At 36.2% G+C, this 12,651-nt stretch overlaps 1 protein-coding gene across 1 annotated transcript in view; it reads left to right on the top strand.

Moving 5' to 3' along the window:
* The window catches only part of Trhr (thyrotropin-releasing hormone receptor), a 41,064-nt gene extending 33,500 nt beyond the window's left edge, over nt 1-7,564 (top strand). The window contains exon 3 of the mRNA XM_013012374.1: nt 7,050-7,564. Coding sequence (XP_012867828.1) covers nt 7,050-7,457 — 408 coding nt within the window. The 3' untranslated portion in view covers nt 7,458-7,564. The remainder of the gene's footprint in view (nt 1-7,049) is intronic.
* Nucleotides 7,565-12,651: the final 5,087 nt, after the last annotated feature.

The raw sequence follows: 12,651 nt of genomic DNA, 5'->3' as shown, positions 1-12,651 counted from the left end.
TGAAATTTGGTATTGATATTCCTCCAGCAGTGTTCTTTCTGTTAAGGATCATTTTTGCTATCCGGGGTCTTTCATTGTTCCATATGAATTTTTGGATTGCCTCTTCTCTTTCTTTGAAGCATGAAGTTGGAATATTGATAGGTATCGCACTGAATTTGTAGATAGCTTTGGGAAGTAGTGCCATTTTCACAATGTTGATCTTTCCAATCCAGGAGCATGGGAGGTTTTGCCACTTTCTAAGTTCTGTTTTGATTTCCTTTTTCAGGTTTTTAAAGTTTTCATTACAGAAGTCCTTCACTCTTTTGGTTAAGTTAATTCCTAGGTATTTTATTTTTTGTGGAGCTATTACAAATGGAGTTGCTTTCCTGATTTCAGCCATGCTTTTCTCATTGTTGGCATACAGAAAAGCCATTGATTTTTGAGGGTTAATTTTGTACCCTGGTACTTTACCAAGTTTTGAATCAGCTTGAGTAATTTGGGAGTGGAGTCCGTGAGATTCTTTAAATACAAAATTATGACATCTGCCAAAAGGAAGAGTTTTACTTCATCTTTCCTTATTTGGATCCATTCTATGTTTGTATCTTGTCTTATTGCTGTAGCTAGGCATTCTAATGCTAAATTGAAGAGAAGTGCAGAGAGTGGACATCCTTGTCTCATTCCTGAGTTAAGAGGAAATGGTTTTAGTTTTTCACCATTAAGTATAATGCTGGCTGTAGGTTTGACATATACAGCCTTTATTGTATTGAGGAATGTTCCATGGATTCCTAATTTTTCCGGAACCTTCATCATAAAGGGGTGTTAGATCTTGTCAAATGCTTTTTCTATATCTATTGAGATAACCATGTGGTTCTTATCCTTGCTCTTGTTGATGTGATATTAATTGATTTGCATATATTGAACTAGCTTAGCATCCCTGAAATGAATCCTGTTTGATCGTGGTGTATGATTTTTTGGATGAATGGTTGAAGTCGATTGGCCAAAATTTTGTTGAGAAGTTTTGCATCAATGTTCATCAAAGAAATGGGTCTATATTTCTCTTTTTTGATGAGACCTTGCCTGGTTTTGGGATGAGGGTTATGATGGCTTCATAGAATGAGTTCTGTAGTGAACTTTCTCTTTCAATTTCATTGAAGAGTTAAAGGAGTATTGGTGTGAGCTCTGCTTTGAAAGCCTTGTAGAATTCCTCTGTAAAGCCATCTGGTCCTGGACTTTTCTTAGATGGGAGGTCTCTTATTGCTGTTTCTATTTCAATGCTTGATATGAGCCTGTTAAGATAGTTTAATTCATCTTGGTTTAGTTTCATCATGTCAGTATTTGCTGGGAAAAGGTCCATTTCTGCCAAGTTCTCAAATTTATTATCATAAAAGTTTGAGAAGTATTCCCTTATAATGTTCTGAATTTTGGTTGTTTCTGTGGTTATGCTTCCATTCTCATCTCTGAGTTTATTTACTTGGGTGTGTTCTCCTCTTTTTCTGATAAGATTTGCTAAGGGTCTGTCAATTTTGTTAATTTTTTTCAAAGAACCAACTCTTTGTTGTGTTGATTCTTTCTATTTTTTTGGATTCTAATTCATTTAATTCTGATTTAATTTTAATTATCTCTATCCATCTACAGGATTGGGGTTTCTCTTGCTGCTCTCTTTCAAGGAGGTTCAGATATCTCATTAAATGGTTGGTTTCAGATCTCTCCAATTTGTTGATGTAGGAACCCAGAGCTATAAACTTGCCTCTGAGTACTGCCTTTGCTGTGTCCCAGAGAAGCTGGTAATCTGTGTGTTCATTTTTGTTGAATATCATGAACATTTGAATTTTGTTTCTAATCTCTTCAATGACCCACTGGTGATTCAACAGTGTGTTGTTCACCTCTATGTGTTATAGGATTTTCTTTGGTGGCTTTTGTGTTGAGTTCTAATTTTATTCCCTTGTGGTCTGAGAGAATGCAAAGTTTCTGAATTTGGACATTTGCTTTGTGACCTAACATGTGGTCTATTTTGGAAAATGTTCCATGCGCTGCTGAGAAAAACATGTATTTTGATGCTGCTGGGTGAAATATTTGGTAGATGTCTGTTAAATCTAGTTGATCTATGTAGTTGTTTAGATCTGCGGTTTCTCTATTGAGTTTTTGCAGAGTTGGTCTATCTAGTGGGGATAGTGGTGTGTTAAAGTCCCCAACAATTAATGTCTTTGGATCTATGTGAAATTTGAGGGAAAGTAGTGTTTCTTGGATAAATTTGGGTGTTCTGTTGTTTGGCAAATAGAGATTTAGAATTATAATATCCTCCTGAAGGAGAGATACCTTAATTAGTATGTAGTGACCTTCTTTATCTCTTCTCACTAATTTTAATTTGAAGTCTATTTTATCTGATATTAGGATTGCAACTCCCACCGGTTAATGGGGGCCATTTGCTTGGTAGATTTTGTTCCAGATTTTGACTTTCAAAATGTGTTTGATTTTATGGGCAAGGTGTGACTCCTGTAGGTGGCAGATAGAAGGATTTTGCTTTTTAATCCAACTAGACAGTCTATGTCACTTAATTGGATAGTTAGTCCATTAATGTTGAGAGATAGGACTGAGAGGTATTTTGGAGTTCTGCCATTTTGTCCACCTACTTGGGGGCTGTGGCAACTGGGTTCTTCATATGGTTCTTGGAATCTCAGTTTGGGTACAGTTTCTTGGCTTTTATTATGGTCTTGTTGATTTTGTTGTTCCTTTTAAGTGTAGGACATCTTTAAGTATCTTTTGTAGGACTGGTTTGGTAGAGATATATTGTTTCAGCTTCTCTTTGCTATGGAAGGTTTTTATTTGACCTTTGGTTATGAAGGAGAGTATAGTAGCTGGGTATATAGCTGGGTATAGTATTCTTGGTTAATAGTTGTTTGTCTTTAGGGCATGGCATACATCATTCCAGACTCTTCTTGCTTTAATTGTCTCTGCTGAGAAATATAAGGTGATTCTAATTGGTTTCCCTTTATAGATGATTGATCTTTTCTCCTTGACAGCTTTAAGGATCTGTTCCTTGGTCTGAATTGATCCTGTGAGGATTATAATGTGACGGTGGGATATCCTGTTCTGGTTTGATCCACTTGGGGTTCTAAAAGCTTCTTGTATCTTAATAGGCCTATCTTTTTGCATGTTTGGGAAGTTCTCTGCTAGGATCCTGTTAAACAAATTTCCTAGACCATTAACTTCTGTTTCTAGGCGCTCCTCTACACCCATTATCCTTAGATTAGGCCTTCTGATGGTGTCTTCCAAATGTTGAATAGATCTATTATATGTCTTGGATTTGTCTTGGATAGTTGAATGTTCTTTCTTTATAATATCTAAGCTGTTTTCAATCCCCAAGATTCAATCTTCTACATGATCTAACCTACTGTCAAGACTTTCTACTTTGTTTTTTATTTCTTCTCTTTCTAATTGGTCAGCTTTGATGGCATCAAATTCTTTATTGGAGCTTTGTTTTAGATCTTGTATGAACTTCTTTACTTCCTTAATTTGGTGGTCAGTGTTTATTCTCAAATCACTTAGTTGATTGGTTATGGTTTCCTTGGACTCCCATTCCTTCTGTCAAGTTCCACTCAGCATTCCATTTGTAGTCTCCCTGAATTCTTTCAGCTGTCTGTTTAAGGATTCCATGAATGCTTCTATTGATCTTTGTCTATTCTCTCCCACTCTCGAAATTCCTGTATTACTCTTTGATTAGCTTCCTCACGTTCACGCAATTTCTGTAGTTTTCTTTGAGTGTTCTCAGCCTGCTCGCACCATTCCTGACTTTCTCTTTGTCTGTTCTCAGCCTGCTCACACAATTCCTGTCTATCTCTTTGACTGTTCTCAGCCTGCTCATGAAATTCCTTTATTTCTCTTTGAGTGTTCTCAACCTGCTTTTGAAATTCCTGTACCAATCTTTGAGTAGCTTCCTCATGCTCATGAGATTCCTGTATTGATCTTTGGTTTGCCTCCTCTCTCTCCCTATCATGCTCACACTGAGTCCTTTGCAGGTTTTCAATCTTTTCATTGACCATGTTTACCAGTAGTGTTTGTAGAACCTTTTGAGAACTCTCCTCTGGATTATTCATTATCTGTTCTGTCACCTGATTATCATGAGTGGGAGTTGAGATACCTGGATTTGCCATTTTTCTTGTGTTTTTTTCCAGCTTGTTCTGCCCATTTGGTATGAAAGTAACACCACTTTTGTGCTAGAATATTATTTTAAGGCAAGCATCAACCAAAGTCCTGTAGTTGCACACTAAAAGAGCTGCAGATACAATCTAGTTCAACAGACACAATCTATTCAACATCAAACAACTATGGATTAATGGGCTAAGAACAGCAAAGAAGAATTTGGCAATCCAGAAATTATTAGGTTTCGGGGGAAATGTGGGGAAAAATAGGATTAGAGGGACGTGGAGAGGTAAAAGGAGAGTGAAATTAACCAAGTCCTAATCTCAAAGAGGGAAAATGATTGGACAGAATGATAGGAGAGAGAGAAAAAGAAAAAAAGAGAGACAAGAAAAAATGGAAAAACAAAAATTTAAATTTAAAAAGAGACTTAAAATTATCTAAGTTTAAAGGTGAAATTGGGAGAAGAAAGGGATAGGATGAGAAGAGAGGAGGGATAGAAAGGAGACATGAAAAACTAAAAAATAAAAATTCTTTAAAAATTATATAGGTATAAAGAGATAATATTGCTATTAAAGAATTTAAGCCTAAGAGGTTTTGAATTGAGTAATAAATTTCTGGATTAAGTGTGTATACAATGGAGGATAAGGTCTATTAATCAATGACAGGTGTATATCTGAGGATGAGCAGAACAGCAATTAAGTCATGCAAAAAAGAATGAAAGAGAAGAAAAAAATGAAAACAATGAAAAAAGGGGGAAAAAAGGACCAAAAGGTCAGTAGAGATAAAAAAAAATAAGCACACACACATACACCTAAAATAAAAATTATGAGAGGGGAAAAAAAGATTAATAGAAAAAAAATTAAATTAAAAAATTTTTAAAAGGTACCAAAAAGAGAGTTCTTTGATTTTTTATTTTGGAGGGGGGGTTGAATGGGAAGATCCTGTATCTCCCTTGTGTCCATAACCTCTTAGTGGAGTCTCTGGCCTGCTTGTGGTGTTTGGTTTTCCTGTGGTTTGATTGGTTTCTTAAGTCAGTTTGTTTGAGCAGGCAGAAAAATGTTCTGCTTTACCCAGGATTTTATTATCCTCCTCCCAGGCTAGTTCAGTGGGAAGGAGATCTGCTTTGAATATCACAAAAGAGGGAGATGGCTGTTTCCTCTAGTTTGGATATGCTGTGATGAGGCTAGGTTCTGGGTAGGGTTGAGGCCTTTCAGCAAATAGTAGCTTTCCCCTGAGAGGCTAGCTTCTGAGACACTCACAGAGCCCAGCCTGGAGCCATTCTCAAGGATTTCAGTTGATTGTCTAGGCTGCTGTAGGGAGGGGCAGCCTCTGCCTCTGTTTACCCGGTGAAGAAAGTCACTCCTCGAGGGGTGGTGCCATCTCTGCTTGGGCTGGGTGACTTTCCCCTGGGGTGCAGCTGAGCCTGGCAGGTCAGGTCAGGTTCCTGTGACCTGCTAAATGACTCTTTCTTTTTTTCTTCCAAGGCCTGAGTTGGAGCTAGCTGCTCAGCCAGGCCTTTGTCAGTATCAAAGATGGAGATCTCCTGTGGTGGGAGGGGTGGGGTGGCCTTCCCTCCTCTGCTCCCTGAGAAGGAGTGAGGATATCAGGGTTCTACTCATGCTGGAGTCTTGGTTCCTGGGTGGTCTCTGGTCTGCGATCTTCAGGATAAAGATATCTGCTCCTTGTCAGTTCTGGCTGGTGTTGAGTAGAATCCGCTTACCTGCTTCATCTGGCACGTTTGTCCTGGACTCTCTCTGTTGGCAGCTACGAACAAGTGCTCAGATCTGTCTCCTTGCTTGGATTTTCCCTCTCTGGCCAAACTCTCTGTACTGTGATGGCACACTTGGTGTAATTCTCTGGCCTAGGACTGTTCAGTGGAACACTAAAACTGCTTTCTATGTGAGAGCTTGTTTAGCCTCCATCTTCTCTTCTGCCATCTTCCTAGTATCCTCCACCTTTCTTCTTAAATGTGTGTTTAAACTCAGAGGAAGTTAATCATCTGGATGAACCCAACAGAAACAACATAATAAAAATCTCACTGTTGAAAATTCAAAAGACTTTCATGGAGAAGGTAATAGCTAAAAGATAGACCATGGCTTTTGTGCTCATGTAGACTTGGGTTTGAATCATAGTTCTAATTCTGTAATTCACACAAACTTTGAAACATCAATTGTTTCAGACACCGAATAAAAATAATGTTAATTTCCTAATAAAGTTGATATAAGCATTCTGTTTAATGTTAATATAGTACTTATAAGATCACCTGGGTCCTCAAAAAAGAATCAAATAAGACAATGGCAATCCAATTGTAAATCAAGGCAGGATTCCAATGAAGGATGATTCCTCATTGGCAGAGAATGAAGCAGTGATTCATGTCAGAAAACCTTGAGGACTAGGCAGCCAATAATTATTTGAAGAATAGAAATCCTTGTAGGTCATTCCTCTTTGTTGTCTTCAGGTCCAATCTAAGGTCCCCAAGCATTCCCAGATTAAAAACTTCAAAGTACAGATGAGTAGAAAGTAGAAAGAAAGCCAGACAGAAAGCCAAATAGAAATAGAAAGTACAGAGGAGTTTAAATCCTTAAGGGCACCCGTTAACAAACAGAGCAGGCACCTGGTGGATACATGCCCACCCTAGCCTTCTTTGCACAAACAACTGTGTTTTATTACTGGAGTACAGTTGTCTACAATGGGATTAATCTCAATAACATCTTTATTTTGGCTTTTCCTCCTCTGTTACATTCTCCTGTACATCCACAATCCTGCTTCCTGGGTTCACTTCCAAATAAATAACCTCTACCTAATCTTAAGCCCTTGTCTCAGACTACTACATCTTGAGAAATAAGGACATGGGTGAAGAAGAGGATGGTTATTTTTTATTTATTTTCATTTGTGTTTGTACTACTATATTTCTCTCTATTTCTTTGTAGGTCACCAAGATGCTGGCAGTGGTTGTAATTTTATTTGCCCTTTTATGGATGCCCTACAGGACTCTTGTGGTTGTCAACTCATTTCTCTCCAGCCCTTTCCAAGAAAATTGGTTCTTGCTCTTTTGCAGAATTTGCATTTATCTCAACAGTGCCATCAACCCTGTGATTTACAATCTCATGTCCCAGAAATTCCGGGCTGCATTCAGGAAGCTCTGTAAGTGCAAGCAAAAGCCAACAGAGAAACCCAGTAACTACAGCGTGGCCCTAAATTACAGCGTCATCAAGGAGTCAGACCATTTCAGCACAGAGCTGGATGACATCACTGTCAGTGATACCTGCCTCTCTGCCACCAAAGTATCTTTTAATGACACCTGCTTAGCTTCTGAGGTGACCTTTAACCAAAGTTGACTCATGAATTAGAAGAAAATGAACCACTAAGTAAATGAGAATCTGTTCAGTTATCATACACAACAGAGGAAATAACCAATACATACATGTGAAAACAGAGCAGATAGAATGTAATACTCTTCCAAGTATTGGCCATAGATATTTAAACTCACCCAAACAGTGGAGGCTTTTTTTTTCTTACAAAACTAGCATCACAAAAATGAAGCACATCAGTGGAAGAGCTACCTAGGGAAAACTGAAAGCAAAATCCCTTTCATTTAGTATGGAGGAAATCACTATATTTTGTGTGGTTTCAAAACAGAAAGTACATTTACTCAGTAAAAATGAGATTTCAGACATGTCCACTTTATCAAAAAAATTGTTAGGCTGTTTATAAAATTAAAGGGTGATTTTTATATTGTACAAAGTAGATAGCCATTCAACTTTAATGTAAATCAAAATTCAAAATAGCTAAAAATATAAAGTGAGGTGGCATGTGGGTTTCATCTTGATATAAATCAAGATCTTTATCAACTCTTTAAGCTTCCTAAATTGACATGCAAAGCCAATACAGCGCCAAGAATTTAAAGTGAAATTTTTTTTTGCTTTTTTATCTGAAACTTTCAAGGAAAACAATTCTTTTTGAACATTTTTGTATATAAGCCACTGAGGCATGTCAAGCATATTCTTCTAGCTGACTGTAGCTTAAAAGTCTGAAGCAATCTCAAAAGCTTAGTTGCTATTCTAAATCAGCCGATATCTCGCTATTACACTTGAAGATGAAGACCTCTCGCTGAACCTTGTAGTCAATAGATTTTCACATGCCTGCAAACGTCTTTCTTTCTGATTGTTATTTGAGGTTGATTTGTTTTCAGAGGCTAGTTATATTTTGTTACAGATTATGCATCCAAAGTAATGTAGAAGTCTATTGATTTCATTTTAGTAGAGTTATAAGTGATTTCATCCTGTTTCCAGCTTCTCATGCTTCTAGTTTTGCCTGTGACTGCTATTCCAGAAATTATTAGACAGCTGTGAATAAGAATCTACCCAGGACATTAGACAGGTCCTACTTAAATCACTCTCAAATGACTCACCTACTGAGATTTGGCAGGTCAGATCTCCCAGGGTAGAAATTGCCCTTGGTTATGGTTCAGAATTATTGATTTTTTAACAATTGGAGTGAAAATTGTCTGCACTGAAAGCTGGCATTTTCTCCTCTCCTGACTATATCTCTATGTCATGGATTTCTTTTCTGAAATCTAATTATTATTAGTAATCTATCCCTCCCCACCTACTTAATTAAGTATATGCTCTGTTTTGGAAGCTTCTGTTTTGAAATCCTGCTTCATGAAGAATTTACCTTCCAGAACATTCCAGATTATGAAAACTCATCTACTTCAGGAAGAAATTCTTATCCTGTGATCTATCACAATGTCATCATCGTATCTGATGCAAGCAAATATTTACAGAAAAAATACTCTGAAAGTTCATTTGTATGACATTAAACTATCATTTTTAACAAATTTCATTCCAAATCAATGACTTTTCTTGTCATTATAAATAGGCACTAGAATGACCAAATGACATAAGTACATGTACAGATACACACATACACACATATGCATAAATTAACAGGTGATTGGAATAAACTATACTTTATTCATTAGGGAAAGGAACTAATATTTTTGCAGAGAAATTGACTTAATTCTTGGGCTTGGGGATGCTAACTGCTAAGAAACAAATGAGTATGAACTTCTTTAGAATGTCTTGGACTGTTATTGATAAATCTGGAACTGAAGAGAAGAAGAAAACATACATGACTTTATAGGAAGACTCCACCTAAGCAGAGTACTGCATTCAGAAGTCAATAAGAATACTTTCTGAAATGGCACAAGATGCCTCAGTAAGAAAGCTAAATATTTACTAGAGAGGAATAATAAATCACCTTGTTTTGGTACCCACAAATCACGTGTAATCTCATCTTAAAATGTACTTTGTCTGTCTTTGTCCTATAATATTTTCATTTATTACATGATTTCCATGCCTAAAGTTCTTTGAGCATCCCCTGAAAGCCACTATGTTCTAAGTCTCTGTGTTAGATCATCAAGATTCGTAGTTATAAAGTAAATCCTAACAACCAACTAACCAGAAACTTCCACAAGGGTGACTCCATTTTTCATTTTTATTCTATAGATTATCTAAATTTAGATGGTGTCTCTAATTTTCAGTTAAATGAATGAATGAATCTCCAGCTAATGAATACATTCTGAAATCACTTCAGTTGTATGATTTCAGAATACAAACAACTAAATTCTTCACTGGAGAGAGTATCAGGGAGTCTGGAGTTATCAACTAGACTTTGTAGAGAAAGTGGGTATTTATTCTGAGATATATTAGACAGCTAGCTAAAGGAATGACAATTTATGTAAGTGAAATAAGATGAATGAGGGCCAAGGAGACACAAAGAAACCTTAGAACAAAACTCTGGATATTATAGGCATGTGTCCAATGCAAGTATAATTCATCAGGGATTGATTAAAGATAGTTGGAAGGAAAAGCAAAGGAAGTAAGTAACCTACCTGTATTTATATTTGGTTTAAAAAATTCACTCACACTCAAGAATATGAAATAGAAATGTACATAAGTAAACTACTGGTTATTTTCAAAAATTGAATGTAATTTTTATCTAGACAAAATATGGTATAGTATTTGTCTTGTGAGTTAAAATATTAGAAGTATTCTTATAATACTAATTTTCCAAGTTAAACTGTAAATGCATATGTATATCGTTTTCTATATTATATTGTCATTATGTATTAAAAACTATTTATATATGTGCATATTATTCAGGTCCCTAACTACTCTGTCTACTTATGCAAAACAGAGATCAGAGATAGCCCAGGGTCCTTGGCTGTTTGTGAATCAAAGCTTTGGCATTAACCCTGATGTTGAAACACATGTAGTGATTAGCTTCTGGTTACTATGACCTCATTGTTGACTTGCATGTTGTGTATAACATTCCTCTGAGTGTCTTGGTTTTCTTCTATCAGTTTTGGAAAGTTGAATGCTGACCCACTTGACCATTTGGAATGAACTATTGTATCCTGGTGGCACAAAGGTTCTTTAGGAAAGCACTGTACTATGTGCTCTACTATGGGAACTTACTTCTTTTATATGTGGATGGTGTGTAATAAACCATAAAAACTGAAAGATCTTTCTCCTTTGATTTCTTTATTTTCAAAATGATTGCATTTGGGGTATAACTTGCTCTTAAAACCATTTGTCCATTGGGTCTGGGAAGATGGCTTAGTGGTAGAGTGCTTGCTTTGCATGCATGAGGCCCTGGGTTCGATTCCTCAGCACCACATAAGCAGAAAAAGCCAGAAGTGGCACTGTGGCTCAAGTGGTAGAGCACTAGTCTTGAGCTGAATTGCTGAGGGAAAGTGCCCAGACCTAGAGTTCAAGTCCCACAACCAAGAAAAAAAATCATTTGTCTAGAAAATCACATCTTAATTCACTGCCATCCAACAAGTACCATTGGTAGATAACTATAAGTAAAACAACAATAGATATTTCCAATTTCAATACTAAATCCCATGTGTATTGAAACAAATATTAACTAGCTTATCAAGCAATGAATGATCACACTGATATTAGTAAGTTCATTTAACATTAATATTAGATGAGAAAAAAGTAAGTGGTGCTAGTGACTGAGGTTTGCGCAACACTGAAACATTGTTTCTTATTGTCACTGTTTTAACAATAGCAGAATATACTTAAATACCTGTTAAACAGATACTTGTTATTGTACAATAGATTATTCCATTGCCATTGTGATTCAAAATCATCTCCCCTTTACTTGGAGTAGCTAACAAAATATATCTGGTTATAAAGTTGTGCACTTATCTATGTAGAAACACAATTGTCTATTCCCTGAAGCTCTATTGTCATAAACAGACTTCGTTTGATGAAGTTCATTTGCTGAAGTAAATCTCAAGCTTTGTTTGAATGGCCTTGTTCTTTTACATTTGAAGAACTTGGAAAAAAATTAAAATGTACTTGGAACACTGCAACACTCCGCGAATAAGAGCAGATCCCTTCAAACCTCACAAGAATAATGCTAACTCTAACACTATTTATCTTCTAAGGCATTTTATTCTTGTAGTGTCATGTACTGTGTAGGCTCTCAAACCATATAAATTTTCCTTAATTTTCTCAGATATTCATGTGGTTTACCAAGTAGCACATCCCTCTTTTCTAGCGAAAAAGGTTATAAAAATCCACGAGGGCACATTTTTGCTGACTCTGATCAGCAAAGTGCAGTGATTTAACAGTACTTGGAACACAATGGACCTTCTACCAGCCATTGCTAATGGATAAAAATGAATGTGTTTATTAAATAATTAGCTTTAATGAACAGAAAACATTATAAACCGCAAAAGCAACATAGACGAAACAGACAATGAAATATCTTAGAGATTCTCAATTTGTATCACTGTCCACTCATTCATATTAACCTTTAAAATGTTTAGCTTTAAATTATGTTTGTTCTGACTTAAAATTCTACTAAATATGATAATCCAATCTCCTTCATGAATCTGCCCATTCTTCTGATATAGTCATTACAAATGATAATATAATGTAGATACATGTATACAAACCACATGCCATTATGGCGTCTTACACCACATCTCCTTAGAGATCCATGATTTTAGCATAGTTCTGGTGGAGAGTTTCTCAGACATTATTTTCTCCTATCCAACAAGCCAAAGAAATTGCTTTTCTACCCTATCACCTTCTCCATAGTTGTGAAAAGTCCCCCAGCATAACTAAACCCAGCCAAATTGTCCAGGGAGTGAAGACCCCTTAGGATCAGCATTTAAACACTGGGAAATTATTATCAATGAGCATATACTCCAGTCTCTCATTTTATTGTGAAATATTCTCTTTTTCAAAGGGAAAAACTCCACATGATAGTTAATGCAAATGCCAAACCTCATTTGATTATATCAACACCATTTTATAATAAAAATTCAAGTTATTATAAATCAAAGAGAAATTCTTTCATCTGAGAGGCTATTTAAGGATAACTCACAAATAAAAGCATGCCTAATAGTGAAAGATTGAATGCTTTCTCTCAAAAATAAGATGACAATCTTATATGTAAGGAAGTCAAGAAATACAGTAGGAATAAATAACAAGTTCAGCAAATTTG

The sequence above is a fragment of the Dipodomys ordii genome, unplaced genomic scaffold, assembly GCF_000151885.1.
Source record: "Dipodomys ordii isolate 6190 unplaced genomic scaffold, Dord_2.0 Scaffold17, whole genome shotgun sequence".
NCBI lineage: Eukaryota > Metazoa > Chordata > Mammalia > Rodentia > Heteromyidae > Dipodomys > Dipodomys ordii.
This window is presented reverse-complemented; position numbering and strand designations above follow the sequence as displayed.